This window comes from Archocentrus centrarchus, chromosome 13 (assembly GCF_007364275.1).
Source record: "Archocentrus centrarchus isolate MPI-CPG fArcCen1 chromosome 13, fArcCen1, whole genome shotgun sequence".
Lineage (NCBI taxonomy): Eukaryota > Metazoa > Chordata > Actinopteri > Cichliformes > Cichlidae > Archocentrus > Archocentrus centrarchus.
In genome coordinates this window covers 5,495,422-5,521,682 of record NC_044358.1, presented here as the reverse complement: position 1 = coordinate 5,521,682, position 26,261 = coordinate 5,495,422, and the positions used below count along the sequence as shown (strand labels likewise).

The window sequence follows — 26,261 nt, the reverse complement described above, 5'->3', positions numbered from 1 at the left end:
TTTGACTTGAAACAACTTTAATCTCCACATTTCAACTTTTTTGTCAAAATTTCTACTTTTTTTCTCAAAATTAACAATAATAATGAAAAAAAAATCCTTCTTTTCTTAATGTGGCCCTGATACTCCTTCATAATTTACTCAGCCATTATCACAGTATTTTTTTTTTTATTTCTACTAAAGGAATGATTCTAAAAAAAAAATCCTCCACCACTAACCCACCACTCATTCATCATTGCCAGCTAATAGTAAAAATTCAGATGATAATTACAGAAGTAATTATATATCAGTGTTTCTGCTTGCCTTTCTGTCACGTTGATTATTGATATAAATTTTTAAAAAAATCACACAAGCACCACACTGTTTTTAAACTGCTGTCCAACTGTCTGCTAAAGTTTACTGTTCAAAGAACAAAAATCAAATGTCTACATACAACAAATGTAAATTATTAATCATTTGGGAATAAAAGGAAATTTGCCCTCAACATCTATCAGTCTATCTTACAATTTTATGTTTCTAGTGAGAAACAATATGTGAACTGTGTGAATGTGAAAATATTTGAAGTAAAAAAAATGTATAGTGGACTTGGCTCAGCCCTTGGGGTTACAGGAAGTTGTCGCTGCCATGTTTAGCTGCTTTGTTGTAGATTCCTTGTAGGTTTCCTGCAGATTTTAGCTCAAGTGTTGCAATGGAACCGAGCTGGAGTACGTTTTTATTTCAAGTAAGTGGCACAATCCAAAGGTAATCTTGGAAACTCCATAAACGTTTAATATAAGGCGTAAATATTCGCAAATATTGTTTGCCAAATGTGTTTTATCACTTTCTGAAATGAGTAAGAGTTAGCCAACCAAAACAAAGGTGTTAGCGATAGCCTGCTAGATAGCTGCGCTGAGTGGCTTCCTGTAACAAACTGCTAACTAGCTTTATCAGACACGAGAACTCCTGACTGTGTCTTATCTGCGCAGACACAACGAAATTTTGTTATCAGTTAAATATCAGCAACCTGTGTAATGGCGTGGTTTGCAGTTTGTACCTTTTACATCTTCATAGTCACATAATGTGACCATGAAGCTAATGGCTGGACCTGACGTTGGTGATGCGCGCGCTAGCAAATTAGCTTGTAAGCAGAGCTTTTGCTATTATATGTAGGTAAGCTAAGCTCATTGGCTAACGGGTTTGCTAACCAGACACTTTCTCCGTGTGCGCCGCAGCGATTGTCGCCACAGTACAGACGGTTAACAAAGCGAGGCAGCTGTAGGGATCTTGAGCTCTTGAATGGCACCGTGAACAAGAAGTTGGCTAACGCTAGCACTGTGAGTAGAAGCTCTGTAGTACGCCGAGAGAAGTGATTAAACCGCATCCAAGGCTTCAAACTTTCCCAGAAATCATCAGCCACGGATTACAAACTGAAATTGAAATAACATAAACTTTCAGTCATCTGACCGGTTACTTAATCAGTTCCCATGCTGTTTAAAAATGTAATCTCGTCTTGAGTTGCAAAATCTAATCTAGAATCTGTAGTTTGTTTTATAAATCTTAGGCAGACATTAGTTTGACAAATCCTGTACACACACCATAAGCGAGGTTACATTTTTTGTCACGCCTAAAGCATTGCAGGGGGGGTGTAAATTGTTAATCTATTTATGGTCTATATGGAGAATTTACTAAATTATATCAAATAATTGGTAAGTTAGTACTTTAGCACTGCTTGTATGTCTGAAGTCAACTGTGTATGCTTGAGTACAACTGACACACACTATATGCTGTAATGTTCCTTCTGTAAACAGCTGATTATACTTGTGTTAAATCTACACTGTAGGTATGTCTTAATTGCCAAATGTTCTGAAATTCTTTCCTCTAACTAATGTGCACCTTTACTAAAGTAAGTACATGTTACAGTTGCTGCAGTGTGCTCAGGTGTAAATGCGACAAAGCCATTGGCCACTTGTGTAGTCGGCTCTACATAGGTTCACCACAGAAGTATGAATTAAGCGTGACATACTGGAAGCTTGTCTCTAATTAAATTTTTTTTTTTAATTGTCTCAAGATATTTAACACATTTAAATAGTTCTGTTAAAATTCCTTCATTTGATAAAGCAACTGTTGTTCTCTTGTTGGTTATATCTAATTAATTAGATTTTTGTAGTGCTATGGTGACTTTAAAAATTATAATTTTATAAATGTCTTTGACAACAATATTTATGCCTATGAAGTTTTTGAGAAATTTCCAGAAGTCATAAAAGTAATATTCTAGTCACTTCTATTAGATCTGAATAGAAACGTTCTGTATAGAAACATTTATTGTATGAATAAACGGCACTAAAGACTGCATCTGTCTGCATCAATATACGATTTGAGGACACGCCAACAGTTTGTCAAACAGGACTCCCATGATTAAGCCATACACTGCTTTTTGGCAGCAAGTACAATGACTGGGTTAGTTTTATATTAATGTCATCTTGATTTCCAAGATCATCAGAGCAGCATGATAGAGCAGCTGACAGCTTTGCTTTTTGTTGCTGTGAAAGAAAACAGGCATTTGGCTGACTCAGATTTAAATGTGCTCAGAGAAATGCTCAGTGCAATATGATTTGAGTCTGCTCAGTGCTCCTGACATAAAAGTGAGCTGATAGTCTGTGACGGCCGTGGTCTCTCTGCACCACAGTACAATATGGCACTAAGTGATGGACAAAGCAATGCTTTGAGAAACACTGGTTCAAACCTTGAACGTTTCAATCTGGCACCTGTGTCCACAGTGACACCTACTGGCCGCTGTGGCTGTCATATATTGAAAAACTATTCTTTGTAACAGTGACACACTAACCTGTTGCACAATTCTAAACAACGCTACATATGATACCAGACTATGAATAATTATGATCAATAAATGTTTTGGAGAAATCCCTGTACAACACAGCAAGAAAAACTCTGAAACTGTTAAAGACAGCAAGCTGTGACTGTAATGAAGAGTGAGTTTTAGCAAATACTATTTCCCCCGGTTGTGTTAACATACATGAGGCTGCTTCAGTTGCTTAGTAATTCACAACAAACCAATTCATAAAACCAAATATATTGAGAAAAGGCTGCTATGTTTATTGTGGTAATGGCAGAAGTTTGAATGCTGCCTACTTTGTCAGTAGGCCCCAGTAATCTTTGTGGAAGATGTTTTGGAAAATGAGGATGAATAAGAGAAAAATCAAGTATCACTGTAAATATTTGTCATATGTACATATTTGATTTGAAAAATATTAGTTTTTCAGTTGTTTTGGGGCTGAGTTGGCTTTCTGGGAGTTTATAATGTCATCAGGTTTGCTGTACACTGTCAGTCAAACCCAGAAGCAGCAGGTAAGCCACTTGAATCTGGGGTGAAATGCGCCAAAGTCTCAATTAGCTATGTGGGGGTTTTAATGCACACTTCTGAGCAGAGTTTTGAAACATCTGTGCTTCGTAAGCTTGTCACGCGTTGAAATGTCAGTGTCGAGTACCCTGTCATTACCAGGTAGGAACGTGGCTGGCAGCTGAATGTTAACCCCAAAAAGCCCCCTACAGACCATCAGTACTTTGATTTTTGTCAGCGAGAATAAAGCAAGATTTGGCATCCTGGTCTCCACATTCCACATTCCTAATCCAGACTGACTGAGTTGGGAACTTGGTCAGTCTGGAGGTTACGGTTGGCTGAACCTTAAAAGTCATGAGTGATTATAGAAAAGAACAAGGCTGTCTAAATCGCCTTGTCTCAAGGCTGACCTGTTAAGTTTTTCATTACAGTTTGAAACTGAATTTTCAGTCGCCAAAATATTCAGTTACAGACATCCCGCCCCCCTTCTGTTCGTCCTGTCCCAGTGGGATCAGCCATGCCGAGCTGAACAATGTCTGCCAGCAGCTGCAGTCTTAAGATGTCTGCTGTAAAGATTTTTTTCTCTACTGTTATTTGTTGCATTTTCTGTACCAGTCAGTAATTTTTTTTGGGTTAACCATGAAATAATGATCATGAAATTAAATTTTAACACACATTAAAAGTGAATGTGCAATTTGGGAAAACAAACTTTTGTCTCATTGGGGCTTATGGTATTTAAGTGGGTAGGAAATAACTTTCTTCCTGTGGGTTGTTTTGTTCTTCTCCCTCATAAATGTCTACCGTAAGTACTTAATAATAATATTGATAGTAATAATTTATTAATTTTAATGCAGTCCTTCTCCGGTTTAACATTGATGACTAAAATGACTCTCCTAGCCTACTGTTAGTTAACTGTTTTTGGATAAAAATGGGCAGAAAGAGTTCGATACATTTTAAGTAACTTTGAAAGAAAAAGATAAAGCTGGTAAGGCTTAATTCCCCACATTTGAATATTTGAAAATCACTTTTTACAACTGAATGTTTTTTTTTTTTGTTTGTTTTTTTTTATTTCATTATGTAATTGAATTTGTTTGTTGACAGCCCTGAATATAAAATCACAGTGGTATGCTGAAGTTTATTTATTTATTTTTATTCTGAAGTCAATTTTTTTTTTTTTTTAATTTTAGATAATTGTTTTTTCACACGTCTGAAGGGTGTACTACAAAGTGAAATCAATAGGTTAAAGAAATAAAATCAATTTTATAATGAGGTGGCTTTCATTTTATGAGTACTTTTTTATGAGGCCAGAGGGGAATTGACAGGGTGGTTTGAGCTGATAGGAACATAACAGTAACGCAAATAACCACTCATTAAACTAAGGTATGCAGAACAGCATCTCTGAACACGCAGCATGTTGAACCTTGAATCACGTGGCCTACAGCAGGAGAGGACCACACCAAGCTTCATTCCTGTCAGCTAAAAACAGGAAACTGAGGCTATAGTTCACATGGGCTCAAAAATTAGTATTTTTGAAAAAAATTGGAAAAATGTTGCCTGGTCTGATAAATCTTGTTTTCTACTGTGCTATTCAGATGTTAGAGATAGAATTTGGCATGGATCCATCCAGCACAGGTTCAGGCTGGAGGTGGTGGTCTAATGTTGCACGTGAAATTTTTTTAGGACACTTGGGACCCCTCAGTACCAGTTGAGCAACATTTACACACATTAAAAGTGTGTAAATGTTGCTAGAGCTTACCTGAGTATTGTTGCCGGCCATATCCATCCCTTTATAAACACAGTGTACCCATGGCTGCTTCCAGCAAGGTAACACAAAGATCAAATCATCTCAAACTGGTATCTTGAACATGATAAAGGGTTCACTGTACTCAGATGGGCTCCATAGTCACCAGACCTCAATGCACGAGATGTGAGGAGGTCTAGTGAGATGATGGAAAGGGGAAAGGAGCAGTTGTAAATGACAACAGTGATGATCATAGATTCTGACTCACCATGAGCTGAATTGAGACAAGTTCAAACATATTAGGCAGATTGATTTTTTTCTTTTGTTTTTTATGTATAGTTAATTTGCATAAAAACAAAAAAACAAGTAAATTTTTCAAATGTATTTGGAAAATGACTTTTTGTAATTTTGCCGCTGTACACCACCACATTGAATTTTAAATAAGTAAAAAAAACTAAGACATGATTTAAATGGATACTTTTAGCTTTAATTCAAGAGCTTTAACAAAAGTACTGTATTAACTGTTTAATTACAGCTATTTTTTATATATAAGGTCTCAAAAGTAATTGGACAAACTAACGTGCATCATTCCATCTCATTTCATTTTTTTATAAAGATATTTTTTTGGCCTTTTCGCGGCTTTATTGAGAGAGACACAGGAAGGGGTGGAGGAGAAATGGGGAAGACGCAGTAAATAGTGACAGGTTGGGACTCGAACCTGCGCTGACCGCACTGTCACGTGGCATATATGGTTGCCTGCTAATGCCCTGACCCACCCTGGCACCCCCCCATTTCATTACATTTAAAGCACACTTCACACCTGACCTCTTAAAATTTGCCTGGAAAAAAAAAAAAAAATCCAGGGGAAAGATACACATATTAGGAATAATATAGAAATTTATGTTCCTCTGATGTACAGATTTTTTTGATCCACAATAAAATTATTCACCTAAATTCAGTACATCTATTAGGAAAAAAAAATTAACACAAATTTAAATCCACTGAGTACTGCTTTCACTATATTGTGCTATATAGTGAAAGCAGTACTTTCATTATATTTACAAGTAAAACTTGTAGCAAAGGCCTCTCTATTTCAACCAGACATTTTGCATACAGCATAGGTATTGTCACTTTAAAAATAATTACTCATAATGCATATCTTTTGTGCAGTGTTTTGACCATTTTCCCAAAGCCTTCATTACTCGCAAGGTTCTAGCCAGCGGTTGATCGCCCGGTGCTGTGCAATGCTGAAGTCAGATTGCGCCGGGCTGAGAATTTCACCAGTTTGCTATCAGAAATCTTTGCACGGCCAGTTTCATTCACAATGTGCACACGTGATCTTGCGACAGTCTGGTTCACGCTTTTTCCTCACGTGGCTACAGAAAGCAAAATGGCGACCAGTGTGAAAATGAGGGGGGGAAAGTGGAAAAGGGGAGCACAAATGACAATTTTGAGCTTCATATTAAATATAAATTCCCAGGAGCTCAGTGTTGACAACCTATTGACTTTTCAGACCCCCCTAGCCACCCCCCCTTTCCCCAAAAAGCAACAAGCAACAAATTTAGCAACTTTCTCCGGTGACTTCAGTGACTTTGACTTTTGTAGAAGGCTCAGAAAGCCGAAATTCCTCCGTCTCTGCCCTGTTTTCTGTACACACATCACTCGTAACTCAAAAAGTAGCATCTCCTGGACAGTCCAATCTGAAAACCTTCAAAAGTAGCCCGTAATTGTAATGTGTATAAAAGTTTCATAGCTGTGCGTCAAGAAAGGAAAAGTTTGCGTAACACTTTATTTGGTTTCCTTTTTTTATTTTGTAAATACTTTTGTAAAACATGATATGAGTGTATCAACATCATTTTACTCTGTCCTTTTTCATTACAGCAGGCCAATGAGGCTCTTCATCACCAACACCAAGTAGCTGGAAACAGCCTCTTGCCTCTGCTCAATTCTGGGACAGAGCCACCTGATCAGAAACCAGTGCTGCCAATCCCATTGGACCAGAAACCACCTGTGAGTGCTGCAGAACTTCTTAAAGACAATGTGGCCAGTGGGACTGTTGGTGGAGTGGCTCCAATTGCTGTGGTCAAAAAAGAACCTAAATCAAAGACACCCTTCATCTGTGGTTACTGCAACAAAGCTTTCCGGGACAGCTACCACCTGCGAAGGCATGAGTCTTGCCACACTGGCATTAAAATGGTTTCCCGGCCAAAGAAGGCACAAACTGCCCCTACTATGGTGCCTTTCATATCCACTGTACCACGTGAGAATAGTGGAAATCCATCATACATAACTACTGTAGCTGCTGGTATCCTGACTACAGCAACGACATCAGCATCCACAGGCACTAGCGTCATGACACCAATGCAACACCAACAGCAGCAGAGCATCCCTAAAAAGCCTCCCAAGCCAGTGAAAAAGAACCATGGTTGTGACATGTGTGGTAAAGCCTTCAGAGATGTGTACCATCTTAATCGCCACAAGCTGTCACACTCAGATGAGAAGCCGTTTGAATGTCCCATCTGCCAGCAGAGGTTTAAGAGGAAGGATCGCATGACATACCATGTCCGCTCCCATGATGGCGGAGTTCACAAGCCCTACATCTGTTCTGTCTGTGGGAAGGGTTTCTCCAGGTATGTGCACATAATTTCTAAATTTGTGCAGTATATGGAATCATAGTTGTTACACTATACTGTTTTAGTCTTGTGCAGTACTTTTTTGTATCCTATCACCTTCTCTACCCTCTTTCATATTGCCTCATCTGTCTTCTGTATCCTATTACTTTGTATAATCAGATCCTTTATCGTTAGTATTATAACACATATTAATTGTCCCCCACACAGAGACAGGATAAATTACAATGTCTGCATGTGAAACAAACAAATCACAAATGTCAGGATGATGTACTTGTGGCAGAGGACAGCAGTGGCAATTTTAGAAATGTTCAAGGTGACTGATTCAGTTTAACAGGAGAAAAAACTGACTAACTGGTCTAAAAGTCAGAAAACATTCAAAACTGAGTACTGAGGCATTTGAAAACTTTTAACTCTTTTTTTAAATTTTTTTCATTCTGTCAGGTTTTCTGTATTGAGCGATTGTCTTTGAAAAACTCGCCTAAGTTAACGTGTCAGAAACACTGATTTAAGTCTTATATTTTAGTAGCTTGCATTTCTTTTACAAATATTTTTAAATAATGCAAAATATCGCTAGCAGATGGCAGCCTGGCGCAGGCCGGGGAGTACACTCGGCAGCCAGTAATGATCCCGTTTACCGACGGGAATCTCGTTACAACTTTTACTTCTGTTAGTTAAACAAGTTTGATCACCGAACATTTTTTTCTACACAAAACAAGGTTCAACTTACCTTCAGCTGTGTTTACAATCTGATCACCACCAACAAAAGCTGGCTCCTCATTGCAGCCAGAAAAGGCTTGAAGTCACATGGTCCGATCTTGCATTCTGATTGGTTCTAAGGACATGGAGGCATTTACGGGCAATGGGAAGTGGCGTTTGGAGGCTTTTTGTAATTCAGACCAGTCAGAGATGGGTATTTAACGGGTTATGACATGCCGTGATTGATTGTTGTATAGTACCTGTGGCAGAACTATTTGGGGGGGCTAGATGGAAAGCTGTGGTGGGCCAGATGTGGCCCACGGGCCGCCAGTTGGCTTTCCCTGGCCTACAGTGATTTGAGGGTTGGAGTGACCCATTATTGACTACCTGACAGACAGGAGATTGGGCATTGCTCTAATTTCCTTTTTATCATGTGCACCTGTACCAATCTGCAATAAAGTGTATTAGTAATGGGCAGGAGGATAGTGAATGATTTTGTGTAATGGTCTGCGAGAAATCAGCCGCTTCTGAATGTGAATAAAACTAGAGAGATGGCAGGGTTCTAGCCAGCAGCTGATCGCCCAGCACTGTGCCGGGTTGAGAATTTCACCAGTTTGCTATGGGAACTGATCCCATAGCAAACCAGGTACCACCAAGTCTGTTGCAAGCACAGTGCGCTTTGCTGTGGTCTGCTGGAGGAGCAGCAATCAGAGCTGGCAACACCAACAGACTGAAACTGATTAAAACTGATTAGGAAGGAAGGCTCAGAATGGCCTCTTTCCCACCAACAGGGTTCCGGAGCCCGTGCCGTAATTTGAACCGATAGGCGGGTTTTCCACCGCCGAAACACTGGGTTCAATTCCGGCCCCGCAAACTAAACTAAAGCGGCAGAAGGGCGTGACTCTGCCGTCTCAACATCAAGTTTTCTACCATATTACATGTGCATTACATGAGAAAAGCCCACACTCATACATAAAGGAGCAGTTCACAGAAACGCGGTGGGAACGCGGGCCCGTTCTTAAGCATTTCGCCGGTTCATTGGGAACAGCACGGGCACTGGCACGCGAACCGGTTCCTCGACGGTGGGAAAGTAGCAAATGACTACCAATTGATCACTCAAAGCTGTGGTGAAGAGGTGGTCACTGAAAGTTACTTGTAGTCTAGCGGATGTTAATAGATTCACTGCAATTGATAAGGCAGCTTTTCCACCTAGAAAAATTATGGTAATGTATATGTACCATATACTAAACTGTTTATTTTACACACATGCTTTACACAGTACATAAAACAATGCAAAGTGAAAGATTTAAAATGAATTGACGGCAGACTGTTGGAGCATGACTCAGTGGCTGCTTTATGCCTTATTGCAAAGTTTAGTGCATAGGAATGCTCCATTGAAATACTTGCACGATTTGTGCATGCCTTGTTTGAATGCCTTTTATACAGCTGCATGTGATTATTTTGGCTGTCTCTGGAAAAGCTGTGTCACTTAGATGGGTTTGGTTAGTGCTGTTTGAGTCACAGTGTGTAGTTTTCAGCTTTCTTAGAGCTTTGTTTTTCTTTCCATATTTGGAGCCGGCAAATGCCATGATCTGTGATATAAGTGGGTGTCTGGGGAAAAAAAAAAAAGTGCTGCATAGGTACCAATGCTGCCATGTGACAAAATTATCTTTGTGCATGTGTCCTTTTTTCATGCAGCTTTGGTCTATGAACAATCATGAATTATTTAAGAACAATTTGAAACCAGCTGACATGGACTGGATGTGGGTTACTTTATTTTTATGGTACTTTCGTTGCATAAGTGCGAGCTAAACTCAGCTGGCTTTATGTTCTTTATATGTATTTCCTTCTCTCTTGCACTCTGCGTTCACTTTTATTGTATTTCAATACATCAGGATTCCCAATATATATATATATATATATATATATATATATATATATGCATATTTTTCATTTTCTTTTGTAAGACAACAGAACGATTATGTATATTTTAATTTAATGCAGCACTCAACCTGCAGGAAAGACTCATATGTTTGCCATGTAGGTCACTGCTCGTGTGCACTGTGAGGTCAAATACAGCCAGACAGCCACTTCGACTTTTCTGTGAGGCACACTCGACTCATTGCAGTTTACTCCTAAGTGATAATTGTCCCAAGTCAGAAAAGCATTATCTGGAATAAAAAAAGTGAAAAAATGACTAGACGGACGTACTAATCGGTTAGCTTAATTGTTAAGATTTTAACCCTGTAACACTGGGCGATCACCGCTGAAGCACCTGTTACCTGCCCCTACTAGCCGTGAACAGCTGGTTAAGACTGAGCATATCGCTGCTGAGCCGGCTGATCAGAGGAACTTTGAATTACTGTAATTCCACAACGGTTTGTCCTACTGGAAAAATTCAAACGGTTTCTGAAAGCTGAGGAATTGCGCTTCACACCCAACATATTATGGTAATTATTGCTGGAAGTCTGCGAACGGTGGCGCATTTGAAGTACGCTGTGTCGCCGACAACATCTTCAGCATTATAATCTTGCAAGATGCAGTCACAAAACTTCAGACTTTTATATTGAACCTACTAGTTAAAGTTAGTGGAAGAGGGTATGGTTTCATGGGTTGTAACATCACCATGTTGACAGTGACTGCTCCAAGGTTCTCTGACACTGCGTTTAGAGATTACTGTACTAGACATTTTTATTGATCAGTTTGGCAGCTTGCAATTTAGAATTCCACAAGGTTCGACACATTTTGTTCCCTAAATACTTGACTGATGTATCTGTATTATTTAAATGTTTATTTTTTATCAAATGAAAAAGCTTCTCAATGAATTCAGGCCTTTGTGCGAGTATCGATATTCTGTGTTACCCTTTTGATAGAAAAGCATGCATTTTTCCTTCTATTTCTGGTCATCTGACAAACAAAATGTCATTTATGTTTAGATTTTTTTTTTTTTTCCTCATCTTTTTTTTGTGTTGCTTGGTCTTTTTATTGGGGAAAATCTAATAGTGAAAGGGGTCCTTAGTAAAATCTATTATATAACAGGCTTCTAGCTGCCTACAAGTCATACTGCCACCCCCAGTTGTACGATCACGCCAGCCTGTAAAAATTTTCTGGCTAGAACCCTGATATTGACTTCAAATTTGTAGGATAGATTTAAATTCACACCATAGATGCATCTACTAAAAATTGCAGACGATTTGCAAACAAGCCGTCAAAGGTCAAGTTTTGTGTTTCGCCTGCTGAGAGGCACTTAGGGATCACTTTCTTGTCATCCGTCTGTCTGTCCATCACGCTTTCAGTATCTCAGCAACCGTGCAACATATTGACTTCAAACTTGGAGGACAGATGCACTTTGACTGTGCCTCCTCTTATACTGGTCCAATCACTGTCATCAGTCTTTCTATCATTCATTTGTCTCTCAGCGGTCTCATCTCTGTATTTCTCTGTCAGATATCTTTAGCAATATTGAGTGAAATAAACTTCATGTATAAAATATAAATATAGGCAGTTCTACGCAGTACCCATTGTTTACTGTAAAAATCTATTTGTAAATATTAACTGCTAAGTTTAATAGTTAATCACTTACAGTATACATGAATATACTTTCTGACAAGCTTTTGAGCAGGTGAAATGTGTTCTTTGGAACGCTCTTGTTATTGTATTCTGCTGCATTGCCTGGCCTTAAACTGTTATGTATTGTCTTCATCTCACCTTTCAGACCTGATCACCTAAGCTGTCATGTTAAGCACGTCCATTCCTCAGAGAGGCCATTTAAGTGCCAAGTAACGGTAAGAGTCATGATTGGGTCTCCTTCCTGCATGATGCTTTGATGTTCATTTACATTTCGGTCGTGTGTCTTCAGCACTGGCCAATACAGGACAGTTTTGGTTAGACATTAGCTGCCACTGATAGTGTTACTTTCCGTCATTTGTACCGTGTCTTACGGTTGCTCTATATATTGAAATAACTGAGTTTCCAGTGCTTTAAATGGACATTTTCTACAATGGCCTGTAGTGGCTGTCAGTCCACAGTTTTTGGCAAAACATACATTTCTGATTATTCATGATGCGCATGAACCTGACATGAACAACATAGACCAGAGCAAGCAATGTAGCAAAAGCTGCCAGTGTAATCTTTTTTTGGGTATGCTTTTATTTGGTTAGAAAGTATTAATAAATACTGTTAATGTTTTGGTGTTTACAAGCGCTTCCAGTGTTTTGTTAATTAACTGGAATAAAAAAACCCAAAACACTTGATTTACTGACTGTTTCTCTCAGGCCTGTACCTCCGCCTTTGCTACCAAAGACCGTCTGCGATCCCACATGATCAGGCATGAAGGCAAAGTGACCTGCAACATCTGTGGCAAAATGCTAAGTGCTGCCTACATCACAAGTCACCTCAAGACACACGGCCAGGCTAGCTTCAACACCCCATGTAACAATAAAGGTAGGCACAAATCTCCTTCCCTTATTTGCTCATGTTTTCATTTTTATTAGTACAGATGTAGTAATAGTAATAAATGTGGAAGGCGTGGCCAAAAGTGGTCCCAGTAGTAATAGGAGGGTCAATATCACCAAAAAGTGCCTTTGGGACATCGTAATTCGTCCCAAAAAAAGTTTCAATTTCCCAACTAATTTCATATCCATTGTATCAAGTTGACTTTAGGCTGTTGTAAATAAATGTTGGTCGAGCCCCCACACTTTTTATGAATTTACTGCAAGAGGATAAAGAATGAGCGCACTGTAAAATATGTCCACCCTGTCGTGGACAAAGTCAAATGAAAATAAATACCTTTTCATACCAACGTGATTATACGATGCACATTTTCAGAGAGCTAGTTTGTCCCTTGCTCAATAATATTTATTTGGTAAAATAAGGCTTTTGAAATAATTGCAAATTGCTCGTGTCTTCAAAGAATCTGTGATAGTTGTGTTTTCCTTTTTAAATAAAATCTCTAAAAACCACAATCTGATCAGTTTTTCAACCAATATTATTTGGCAGTGATTAGTTTATTAAGAAAACATGAAAAGCTTTTACTAACCTGTGACAATAACTTGATTATTTTCAAAAAACTGAAAAATGACAGGGTGGACAAAAATGTGTTAAATGCTGACATCAATAGATTTATTAAGAGCTTTCTCAACAAAAGTGAACATTACAAAATATAAATATGATATCATAAGCTTTTTGCATCACAATTAAGATATATAATAGGATCTAAGGTGGCAAAAGGAAGTGTATTACAAATTGTTTCTCTGGGAGTCACTTCCTGAGTTCTTCATTGTATCGTACTCAAACTCTCTGCATTTTTGTCTTGTGTGACTGTTTGCTTGTGTCCAGCTGCCATTTGACTAACATAATCTTTCAGAGGGCAGCACAGTGGCGTGGTGGTTAGCACTGCTGCCTCACAGGTAGAATGACATCTAGAAGGTCCGGGTTTGATTGGCCCGGACCTCTCTGTGTGGAGTTTGCATGTTCTCCCTGTGTCTGCGTGGGTTTCCTCCCACAGTCCAAGGACATGCACTTACTGGGGTTAGGTTAATTGGTCACTCTAAATTGCCCGTAGGTGTGAATGGTTGTCTGTCTCTCTGTGTTGGCCCTGAGACAGGCTGGCGACCTGTACAGGGTGCACCCTGCCTCTCGCCCTATGTCAGCTGGGATAGGCTCCAGCCCAACCGCGACCCTGAACAGGATAAGCGGAAGAGAATGGATGGATGGATGGAATCTTGTAGCAACAAGGATGTTACTTTAAAAAAAAAGAAAAATCTCAGTTGTACTGATGCCACTCACACAGCAAGTTAAGGCAGCAGGATACTTTCTGTATTACAGGTTGCCGACCCCTGAACCAACCAAAGAAAATGGTATAAAATTAGTGAAATTCATTTTAAGAAGCTTGTTCTTCTACTGATGTGGTGTCAGTGTATCCACATTTATATTAATACCTAAAATTTTCATTATTTTGAAACATGTTAACAATAATTTATTGATTCTGATGAGGTACTTTAAAAGGTACTTTATACTGATATTGACCCAGGAGCATTCCTACTCCTAACTCCAAAGTGGGAGAATAACTTCAGTACATTTGAGATGAGCATCTGTCTAGAGTGCAGTTATAAGAACAGCTAATATAATGTGCAGATCCCTCAGGCTCCTGGGCCTCTGGTAGAGGATGCAAGCTTTAGTAAAACATACCACCCCATAGGGTGGGTTATTTAAAATTCAGATTTACTTCTGCCAGCCCTCTTCATCAAGCACAGTCAGCAGTGCTGGTAGAACCACTGATCTCAATGTCAGCTGATACCCTTCTGTACATGCATTAGTAAATCTCATGTGGGGTATTCTATTCAAGCTGATTTGGCATGTATACATTTTCTGCTTCCACCTCTGCTGTTGGTAAAACCACTTTTGCCCCAGCATAACTGGTGCTCCATGTCATGCTGTTCATTCTATTTCTGACTTAATCAATGTCCTGTCTGCAGTCATTAGTGTCTGTTCTGGTCTGGTAACAGGTACTACTGCTGCCTTTTTCTGCTTTTTGACTTTTAATAATAGGGATTTATGCTCTCCCCTGCCTTAGGCTCTTTCCCTGTCTCCCCCTCTCTCTCCTGTTTGCCCCCTCCTTGTCCCTCTCTCTCCTCACATGGGCAGCAGCAAACCTGATCATGCTTCATTAACCCTCCTCTGTTAATTTATTTTAGGGAAATCCAGCTTAACATACTATTTTTAGACTGAATTGGGTTAGTTACTGTACTGCACAAAAGTCTTGAGCTGTGCTTCATTTAAAAATATATATTTTACTTACAAGGCGTCAGAATATTTTGCCTTTTTTTTTTTTTTTAAGTAGTCTTGAGCAATAGGTCTCCAGGCTTTCTCAGTCTTTCTTTGGACGTTGGCTGCTTTACTCATTTTCAGTCCAGTCCTTTTACCTGACCATTTTCAGAAGAATGTTTTGTTTGATAAGCCACTTAATTCTGACCTATGAACCAGTCAAGCATAAAAACATTACCTAGCTCAAGGGATGAACCAGTGTTGTGTCTACACATAACAAATAAGTTATATCTTTAAGCACTTTTTGCAACAGGCTGCTAGTAACAAACATATTTGTTCCCATTTCATTTGAATCTAAAATATCAAAAGTAATGGTTTGACATGCATAAAATACTATTTTTTGCACCAACAAGGTGATTCCCAAAGAACTGCTAGCCAGAAACTTTGAGGAACGTGGACAAGTGAAGGACAAAAGAAATGCAGACACTACCTACAGCATTATCAGCAGTATATTTGCCATATACTAGTATCTTTTTATAGACAACCTCCAATCTGTTTGTCCCGTCTTGTCCTTAAACACACTTAGATCACAGGTTCAGAATTTATTAGTTGTTCTTCACATGGGATTAAACACTAGGGGGGGATAGAGCCTTTCGGTTAGTGGCTCAGCTACATTTAGCTGGCTCTGTGGACTCATTCATTTGAGCAGGCTTTTCTGTTATCAGTATGTACAAAGGAGGTCAGGAGCAAGAGTAACACACAGTAGAAGCGCTGTCATGATTTGGGGCTGCATTTCAGCCAGTGGTGTTTGTGGTCTTGTTAAAATGAATGCAATTATGAATGTAGAAAAGTACTGTGAGATTTTGATCAGCCATACAATACCATCTGGAAAGTGATTAACTGGCAAGGGCTTCAGTCTTTAGCACAACAATGATCCCAAATGCTGCCAGTGCATTACATTATGGATTATGGATTGAAAAACAGACAGTGGAACACTGTCAGTCATGGACTGACCTCCCCAGAGCCTAGACCTCAACATTAATGAACCAGTAAAAAAGTACCTAACTCAAGGGATGAACCAGTGTTGTGTCTACACATAACACAAAAGTTGTATCTTTTACACTAAGCTCTCTCTTAATCATGACAGATCTGCATTACTGCAGATGCGGCCCCAATCCATCTGTCAGTTTCCCGCTAAACTCTTCCCTCACTTGGGAGCAAGACCCTGAGATACTTAAGCTCCTCCGCTTTTGGCAGCAAATCATCCCTGACCTCGGCACTCCACCCTTTACAACCTTTTCAGTGGAAACGGTGTCCTTTTGCAATTTTTTTTTTTTAGTTGCAAAGTAGCACATTCCTTCAGAAGGAAACGTTTCAGAAACAATCTCTGTTTACAAAGAAACGCAAGACATTGAAAATTCTGCAGTTCCCATTGCCAGGCCACAGGTTGGCAGTGTGGATATTGGAGCCGCAACCATAGTGCGCATGTGCCAGTGCCCCCCGTTTTCAAAAAGTAGTGTTTTTGCCCATTTACATGGAAACGGAGACCAGAACATTTCAAAAACACTCCACTCGGGAGCCCGTTTTCAAAAAGTATCATTTTCACTTCATTCTCGTGTAAACAGGAGGCCAAAACACATCGAAACTTTTCCGTTTTTATCTGAAAACATTCTCGAATAAACGGGGCCTGAGCATCATGGCCTCAGACTTAGATGTGCTAATTCTTATACCCGATGCATCACACTCGGCTGTGAACTGCTCAAGTATGAGCTGGAGGCCAACGGGACCACACCATCCACATAAAGCTGAGGTGAGATTTTGAGGCCACCAAGGCTACGCCTAGAAGAGCTCCATGCGATGTTGCAGAGGCGTGTCAACCAAGACAGCCCTACAACATCCAGAGCCTTCAGGAACTCAGGTCGAATCTCATCTACCCCATAGACCATGCCACTACGTCAGTGACCTCACTCCCATTAATGGGCAAAACATCACCCTCCTCCCCAGACTCTGCTTCCTCTACAGAAGACATGTCAGCAGGTCATCAAAGTATTCCTTTCACCACCTAACTATATCCTCAGTTGAAGTCAGCAGCAGCCCATCACACTATACACTGTGTGAGTAGAGCACCGCTTTCCCCTCCTGAGTTGCCTGACGGTTTGCTAGAATTACTTTAAAACCCTTTAACACCGAATGTGTCCCATGTGACACATACTTCAAAAGTGCCGCCGTTCGCGGACTTCCGGCAACAAATACCGTAATACCCCTATATGGCTGTGACGCGCAATTTCTGGGCTTTCAGGAACCGTTTGCATTTTTTCGATAGGACAAACGGTTGCGGAGTTACGGTAATACGCCAGCTGATCAACGTTCCTTTGATCAGCCGACTCCGAGCTGATACGCCACGTCTCAATCAGCTGTTCGCCGCTATTGAGGGCAAGAAACGGGCACTTCAGCAGCGATCGCCCGGCGTTAAAGGGTTAAGGCAGTCCCAAAGTGTTTTTCCATGGCATCACCAAACTCATCCAACACCCGAGCTTTTGTTTCAGCCACTGCTCAAGCAGCTTTCCACTTGTGCTGATGGTACTCGTCAGCTGCCTCCGAAGTCCCAAAGATTAACCAAGCCCGATAGGACTCCTCCTTCAGCTTGATGGCTCCTTTCAGCTAGTTTAGGGATTACCAACATGACATGCACCATCCACCTTGCAGCTGCAGTTCTGTTCTGTTACCTCAACAATGGAGGTGCAGGACAGAATGCTGTAAAAGTTCTACCACAGGTGGCAGTTGATGTGTTCCCAGCGCACCCTCACTATACGTTCAAGTGTATCAGGTCTGTCCGGCATCCTCCCCCACCACCTGATCCAACTTCCCACCAGGTGGTGATCAGTTGACAGCTCAGCTCCTCTCTTCCCTCCCAGTGTCCAGAACATACAGCTGCAGATCTGATGATACAATTACAAAACTGATCATCGACCTGTGACCTAGGGCATCCTGGTGCCATGTGTACTTATGGACATAATGTTCATTATGGACAAACTGTGATTTGTACAGAAGTACAATAACAGAACATCACTTGGATTAAGATCAGGTAGGCTGTTCCTCCCAATCACACCCCTCCAGATCTCACTGTTTTGGTCCACATGAGCCCAAGTCTTCCAGTAGTACAACAGAGTCACAGAGCACCCTTGAGCACCCCACCCAGTGACACCAAGAAGGCTGGATACTCTGACAGTACACAAACAACATTCAGGACCCATTCCCTGGCCTGAAGGCACAGGGAAACAACCAGTGAAAACTCCAGTGTACAGGCAGCAAGCTGAGGAGATACAAGGATACCCACCTTAGTCTGCCATCTCTTGCTGAGTGCAACTCCAAACTGGAGTCCAGCCCCTCTCCAGGAGACTGCAGAGACCAGGGGGCAAAAGCTTCCAGATGGGGGTTTGGATCAAGGATCACAGAGGCATACAAACCCCTCCACTCCTTTGGTTTGGCTGTAGCTCAGGAGTTAGAGCAGGTCACCTGGCTGGTGGTCCATCCCTGGCTGTTCCAGTCTGCGTGCAAAAATATCCTTGGCTATCAAACCCGAAGTTGCTCTCCGATGTGTTCATCGGCATGTGAATGTGTGTGAATGCATGATAGAAACCACTTAGGTGTAGAATAAAGGACTTGTATGAATGGATGAATGAGGCATGTAAAGCACTTTGAGTGCTCAAGTACAGTAGAAAAGCACTATTTTAGAATCAGACCATTTACTATGATAAGGTGGCTATTCGCAAAGGGGCTTTAAAGCCAATCAAAATTGTAGAAATTCTGTTTTTAACTTGTATACTATATGCACATTTATATTTACACATTTCAATAAATAACTGCATCTTTTTTCACTTTTCCTAACAAAATATAAAGAAATGAAGGGTGGCTCGAGACTTTGGCACAATACTGTATATGCAAAATGAAATATTTGTTTATCTCAAAATAAAATGTCAGTAATGGACTATACAGTACTGTATAATGTCATTTTTGTTATATTGGGCCTGGAGGCCACAACATTTTCAGATTTACATTTACATTATATTCTGTTGTACAGGTTTAAAAACTGTGGGTGAAATTTGACATCAGCCTTTATTCTTTTACTTGTTAAAAGGTCTTATATGTAATCCCCAACTGGTATATGACTCACATACCAGATGAAAGGGAATCTGTATTAGATGTTAGCTGCATGTTGTCCTTCAACTGCTCCCTTTCTAGGTGATGTCTAGAAAACAATGCAGGTTTGTAGGTATTTGGAAAACTTTCTGGGGAAAACCTGGTCTTATTTGGAGAGGTAACATCCATCCCACTTTGGGACATTGGAGGCGGTGATGGTGCTCTCAGTTCTAGAAATTTCTAGAATTTATTAAAGCCCCCAAAATGTGATTTAGCAGAGATGACACTGTGCGGCAGAGTTGCATTTTTATACACCTTTCTGCAGCTTCCCTTCTCCTCCCTCATCCCTTGAAAAGGACCAGCAAAAAAATAAATAAATAAATTTAAGCATAAAAAATTCCTAAAGATGGAATAATATTAATTTTGACAGCAGAAAGATAAATACATGTCAATTACTGAACATTAGGTCTGTCTCTTCTGTGTCCCTGTTTTAAATTTTTTAATAATCAATTGATCACAATATTTACTTTGTCTCAAAGAAACCTGGCTGCAGCAGGAAAATATGTTAGCTTAAATTAATCAACAACCTTGAGTCATACAAACTGTCAGAATCCTCGAAGCACAGGCCAAGGTGGAGGAGTGGTCGCAATCTTAAACTCTTTAACCAAAGACCTAGACATTCCTAATTCATTTGAAAGCTTTACACTTAGCCTTGATCACCCTAACTGGAAAAACACACACAAAAAAAGCTGTTTTATTTGTCAGAGTGAGTTTAGTTTTATTTATTTTCCACTAGAAAGCATAAAACCACTGACAAGAGGTGTACCCCATCACCACATACACACAACTTGACTAAGTGATCAAGTTGACTCTAAGGATAATGACACTGCCCCCCTTGTTTATGTAACCCAATATGTGTCTGTATTTCTGAATAGGCATAAGTGACTGGCAGTGGAACCACTCAGGGCCACGAAAAGGTAATCCCATAGCTAGTAGCAGAAATCCCCAAACATTCAAGCATAACCTCTGCAAAACTTAAGTGGCCAGTTTTAATTCATGTTACTCAAGAGATTTCTTTTCTTTGAGGACTGGTGCAGTTGAGGTCATTGTCATGTATAGATAAGAGATTTTTTTTTTTGCTAATGTAAGGTTAAATTTCATGAAGCAGGATCAGTAGATCAGTTAAATTAACCACAAACTGGACCTTAGCACTCGAGGTAGATGCACACTACCTTACCTTCCATCATAGGCCATCAGGTATTACAGAACTGTCCTTTCTGTCTTGACTTCAACCAGTTTTATAAATTGGGTTGTTTAACACTCAGTCTTTGTTGATACTAGTTGTAGTAGCAAACATTTGATTAAAACAAATTATGAGTTTGTGTTTGAGACTGAATCACAAATGACTCAGCAGCATGCTAATTATCTCTCAGTATGGGCAAGAATGAAACTAGTCATTGATCCTAAGCTCATCTAGGCCGGCTAATTGCTGGTCTAAATCCTAGTGTAGTGTGCGTCCAACCTTAGGAATATGCAGAACTTAAAATGTCCTTAATAATATGTTTCTGTTTAAATTTTTTGAATTAGAACAATTGACAATTAACTGGTTAGTCTATTGATCCTGCTTTTTGAATTTACCCCTCAGGTGAGTTGACGGTAGGAGAGATTTTAAATAACTCCTTCCAAGTCCTAATTGACAACTCTCATAAAGGTAGGTTTCTTCAAATATATTACCACAGTTGATACTATGTGATAATGTATTGATATTTTCAGTCGCCCAGTTAAATGGCCAAGAAGGTGAGAAGGCTGTTGTCTTTCCTTGTTTTGGAAGGGCGGTATATTTCTACAAGGTTAACCAGCCCTCAATGTGCTCTTCTCTTTTCTAACACAGATGCCAACAACGTGCACAACAACTCTGCCACCACGACGTCAGTCTCCAACTCTGCAGCCATCACCTCTGCTGTGAACCGTGGTGGCAGTGCCAGCAATCCTGTTACCATCACTGCTCAGATTAACACTGCCACCAGCACAGTCAATATTACATCTCCAGTTAGCCTGCAGCAACCTGTCACCATCACTGGCCCTGTGAACCTGGCCTCTGTCGGAATCCCTACCACAGCGCACATGAATATTGCCCACCCGGTAGCTATCACCACTAATATGCCCATGAATATAGCTGGGCCACTCAATATTACCATGAGGCCCATGGAGAGTATGCCCTTTCTATCCCAGGTTCTGCCATCTTCCCCTCCTTGGTAGAATTTTTAGGCCTCATGTAACAGCTAATAATGTTTTAACTGCCTAATAACGGATAAAGCCATTAGATATTAGTAATGTCACCCTCTAAATGGGTTGATAGTGTATTAGGCATAAAGAGGTGAACTAATGTGTCACGTAGATAGTAAGCAATGAATGTTACTTACAGAGGTCATTATTGCAACATGATATGGTTATTATGAATTTTATTTGTAGTTATAGAAAATACCTATTTTTATACCCTTATAATTGTAGGAAATTAATTAATCAGAGTACTAGCATGTACATAGCGTGTGAGATAGAGTTTGCAGCCCGTTAGAACGATGGTCACAGTATCGATGGGCTGTATTGATAAACTCTTCTTTCATAGTATATATATTTTTTATTTTATGTGTTTTAATTTAGGACATTTTTAGATATGTATTAATAGAGAAGGTTTTATTGATTGTGAGTTTGTTTTGCCTACTTCAGTGAGCCTGAAAAACCAAAGTACTACATCATATTGATGCAAACATCTGTAAATCCAATAATATGCCTATTGATAAGTGGTTGTCTTACCTATTATTTGGGTTCCTGAAGGCAGAGCCAGTCTCACATGTCCATGTTTTACACAGCTGTTATTACCTGCTTTCACTCTCATGCTCAAATAATTCCAATTTGTCACCTCTTGACTGTTTTAAATACCTGAATGTCAAAGGCTGCAGAGCATTTTAGATCACTTCTACCAGATAACTCGTGATCCCATAGCTTGGCAGAAGTGGAAATAAGTTTAAGCCAAAGAATTTTTTTAAATGCAGTGTTGCCCATGAATGATATTTTGAAAGAGTCGGGAAAATCTTTAGCCAACATTTTACACTGTCATTTTTTTTTTTCTTCTGAAAACCAGAGGACTGAATTTGTTGCCTTTGGAGAGACTAATTTTTACAGTAGATATGAACATGACCCAATTACGCTCAAAGGTTTCCAGTACCCAATATATAGCTTAATTATGAATTCTCATTTTTGCACCATTTTAATATTTGACAATGTGTATATTAATGGTAAATTGTTGTATTACTCACAGTTCATCATATGAACAGTTTTAATTACCCTTTCAAACCAAAAAGTAGTTTCTTTCACTTGAACATGGTTTTAAATTATTGGGCAGTTATTACACTTCGAGCTGTTTCATGTTAAATTACTTTGTATTTATCCCCAAACGTGAGTAATTTTACTGTAACGGAGAGCAAACTCATTGAAGAAGTGTTAACAGGAAATTCAGTATACTGTAGGGGGGGCCTTATTTTCATATCCTTTGATTTCTGTTTAATAAGACCGACAGCGTACTTTCTGCAACTGGGCATCTGGCTTAAAATATGGCTAATGTGTGATCATATACTGTTATTTAGGAAAAGCCTAAATAATTGTGTTGCTGGAATTTGTTCTGAAATGCTTCATATTATGGAAAGGTTTGTCCTTTTTTTTTTGTCATTCATTTTAGTGAACTTGTCAGTATTTAATAGCTCATGTGATTTTAAGTTTAAAAAGTGGGAGGATGTTTAGATCCATCAGCTGTCAATCCCCCCAAATCTATATTTTAAAGCTGCTGGAAACGCAGTCACTGCTTACATCTGGATACATCTGGATCTGGAAGTTTTTTGTATGTATTGGGACAGAACAGGTGAAGGTACAGCTTCCTGGGAAAAAATGCCCCCTAGGTTTTGCCCCTTTAAAATAGCGGTATTATCAAAGGTCAAACATTAAATTTTGAATTGTGATTACTGAAGACTTTTTAAATGTAGAAGTCAAAAGAAGTTTAAATATAGCAGTCCCAAAGTTTTTGTGGCGTGTTCAGTTGGTTTGATTTAGCAGATACAGGATTTTACACTGACCTTTGTCTTGTTTTCTCTGTTTGTTTGGGTTCTTTTTTCTTTATGACTATAAAACACTATTTTATTACCTGTTGTAGCTGAAGCCTCTCTGCTAGCTACAGGTTATCAGTGCTAGAACTTCATCAACACTGATGTCGCTGTCCAACCTGGAGAGGACAGAGAAATGAGGAGTCTTAAACATAAGGCTGGTGTCACTTTATTTTTTATTATCAGAAAAGTCCCATCAACAGGCAGAACAAATGTCCATAAACATTTGGACAGTGATGCAGTTTTTGTAATTTTGCCTTTGTACACCATCCCACTGGATTATTGACTATAGGATGATTATAATCAATATGTGATCGAAGTACAGACTTACAACTTTACTCTTTATTAGGATAAAACTATTAGTTTTATGTTGGACAGCTAAAACGAAGGTTATCTTGTACCAGAATGATGGGGAGAGAGGACAGCTGAACGAAAACAGAAAATCTGCATCTTAATCACATCTTGGTTCTTTGTTTCAAATTCTAGTGTGGAGGTTTGAGGGCAGCATTACAAAAAAGCCTCATTGTTCAAATGCTCGTTGACCTAACTGCAGCTTATCCCTGCAATATTGTTCAAATTCAGAAATGGGAGGAGCCATATCATTGACTTAAATGACGCGTCCTCAGTGAGCTCAGTACTGTGTTGTCTGTTCCTCTAAGATTGCCAAAGTGGGGAAACAGCTAAAGTACGATGCTGTTTGTATGTTTTCCACTCCAGATGGTGCTACTAATCAGAGACTGAACATAAAGCCACTCAATACTTCTAGAATAATCACTTCATGTAATATTTTCACTGAAAGAACATGGCACCCAGTGCAGTAGGATAGAAGGTCTTGTTTGTATTTCCATGAGCTGTGGCACAGTGTTAGTATCAAACTGTAACTGCACAGATCAGACCTGTAGCAGGGAAATCTTCTTGATGCTTGTAGTTTGTTTAGGAACAATATCTGTTATTAGAAAGGGACAACTTAACTCCAGCTTTATTTTTGCTTTAAAGCATTTTTCTCTGTATGTTTTTCTATTTTTTCTTCGTCTCACCCTGGATAATTGGGTAATTAACAAAGAAGACTGCATTTCCCACTCAAAGCCTAGCTGTAAGTAAAAGAGCAGGATGCTGGGTTAAAGCTCGGTGACAGTCTGCAGCCGTGGGCCCACAGTATCTACTCACTAGACCCGATAAGTTACAAGCTGATGACTAAATGTTTACATACTGTTTTCCTGCAGATTCAGTCATTTCATTTTCATTCATGCCCCCCCTCCCAGCAGGAACAGGTTTACAGAGCACATTACATCTAGAGATGTCTGCATGATTGTTTGAGAGGGTGAACATGTTAAGCCTTGTGGACCTTGCTTGCACACTGTCCCACGGTTCCCTGATTGTGTATCTTGAGAAACATGAATACAGTTTGTAGATACAGAGTCTGGTTGTAGTTTCACCTCTTTACAGAGCAGAAACTCTGTAGCTCTAGCAGTAAACAGTAGGATGTGCACACTACAGAATAATGGTACATACAAGGGCATTTCACTTTGGTGGAATTGAACAATGACTGCCCTTGCCATTTCACCTGGCACATCTGTATATTGGCAGGCCAGATGTTTAGCTCATTAATTTCATTTTCTGTATGCTAACACAGTCCAGCAAGGGAGGTGGTCTAATGTCAGATGGCATTGTTTGTTGAAAATGTATTTCCCATCTTTTTTTTCTTTCTTTCAGTGTTGCATGTGGATGATGGAGCTTCTCCATTGTAGGTTTGAGCTAATTAGAAGGGTGAAGACTTCTTATAAAAATAAAACACTAAAAAAAAACAAAAAAAACAAAAATAGGATGAAAGCTAAATATGTGGTGTCATTTGTCCTTCTTTAGTGGCTGTTAACAAGTGTGCCTAAAATACTTTACAAGACTTTTCTCACACATTGAAACTTCCTCCTCTAGTTGAGCTGTGTGAGGGAATAGTTTTGTGAAGGAAGCCTACATTAGTTCAAACGGCTTCGGGCCCTGCATGCCCAGTTATTGGCTTTTTTAAAGCTAACAATTGTGAACTTAGTGTTTTCTATTTACAGAATAACCTTGAAACACAAATTTGATTTATCTTTCAAGAGCACACTCATGAAAATGTATTGATGACATTTTTCCATGTGGTTTCACTTTTTAATTTGACTCCAACCTAATATGAAAAAAAAATTTGTTTGGCCAAATAATGATTTGAGTTTTGTTTTTTTTTGTTGTTGGTTTTTGTTTGGTTGGTTTGGTTTTCTTTTGTGAAGTGTGTATGTTAATTTGGCAGATGTGAAGGCAAATGAATGTATATCTTTGTACAAACCATTTAGTTCAGAGGACGTTAGTTATGATGCAAGGAAAAAAATAACCTTTTATAAATCTTTTTTGTATTAGAACATTAACAGTGGTAATTTTTGTATATATGAAGGTTAGGCTTTCTGATTAGCAGAAAGGTAAAACATTCCTACATTTTTTTAAATGTATGTCCATTGAGAATAATTATGTAAACATATTTGCAATGTTTTATGTGCCTTTTATTTGGATTTGTCTAAATAAAAGAAAAGAATAAAACTTGATTGTAGACTGATTGAGTCTCACAGATGAACTTCAGTACTCACTATCTTTGATAAATCTCTGAGGTGATGCAGATCTTCTAGATCGGGGAAGCTGTACTGACTTCTGATTTTTGTTGCTTTTACCAGCTTTAGTTGAGGTTTCTGAGACATTATTGTGGAACACACACACACACGTCTCTGGATATTTCTTCAGTATTTTCATTGGCTCACTGGTTCAGTTTGCTT

General features: G+C 39.3%; 1 protein-coding gene across 3 annotated transcripts; it reads left to right on the top strand.

Moving 5' to 3' along the window:
* The first annotated feature begins 620 nt into the window (after nt 1-620).
* On the top strand, nt 621-26,261 carry vezf1b (vascular endothelial zinc finger 1b). Of its 3 annotated transcripts, XM_030744729.1 has the most exons (7): nt 621-718; nt 6,957-7,705; nt 12,120-12,189; nt 12,679-12,847; nt 20,245-20,286; nt 20,955-21,020; nt 21,201-26,261. In XM_030744729.1, the coding sequence occupies exons 1-7, from the start codon at nt 686-688 to the stop codon at nt 21,566-21,568; spliced, it is 1,497 nt and encodes a 498-aa protein (XP_030600589.1). In that variant the 5' UTR covers nt 621-685; the 3' UTR covers nt 21,569-26,261. The 3 variants fall into 3 exon arrangements, with proteins under 3 accessions (XP_030600589.1, XP_030600590.1, XP_030600591.1); XM_030744730.1 differs by lacking the exon at nt 20,955-21,020; XM_030744731.1 differs by lacking the exons at nt 20,245-20,286; nt 20,955-21,020.

What these genes read in the sequence shown, in the direction of transcription:
- vezf1b (XM_030744729.1), top strand. Translation starts at nt 686, where the DNA reads ATGGAACCGAGCTGGAGTACGTTTTTATTTCAA. An exon ending in CACCCCATGTAACAATAAAG is followed by an intron (nt 12,848 to 20,244) that starts GTAGGCACAAAT and finishes ATTTCTGAATAG; the next exon opens with GCATAAGTGACTGGCAGTGG. An exon ending in CCACTCAGGGCCACGAAAAG is followed by an intron (nt 20,287 to 20,954) that starts GTAATCCCATAG and finishes TTTACCCCTCAG; the next exon opens with GTGAGTTGACGGTAGGAGAG.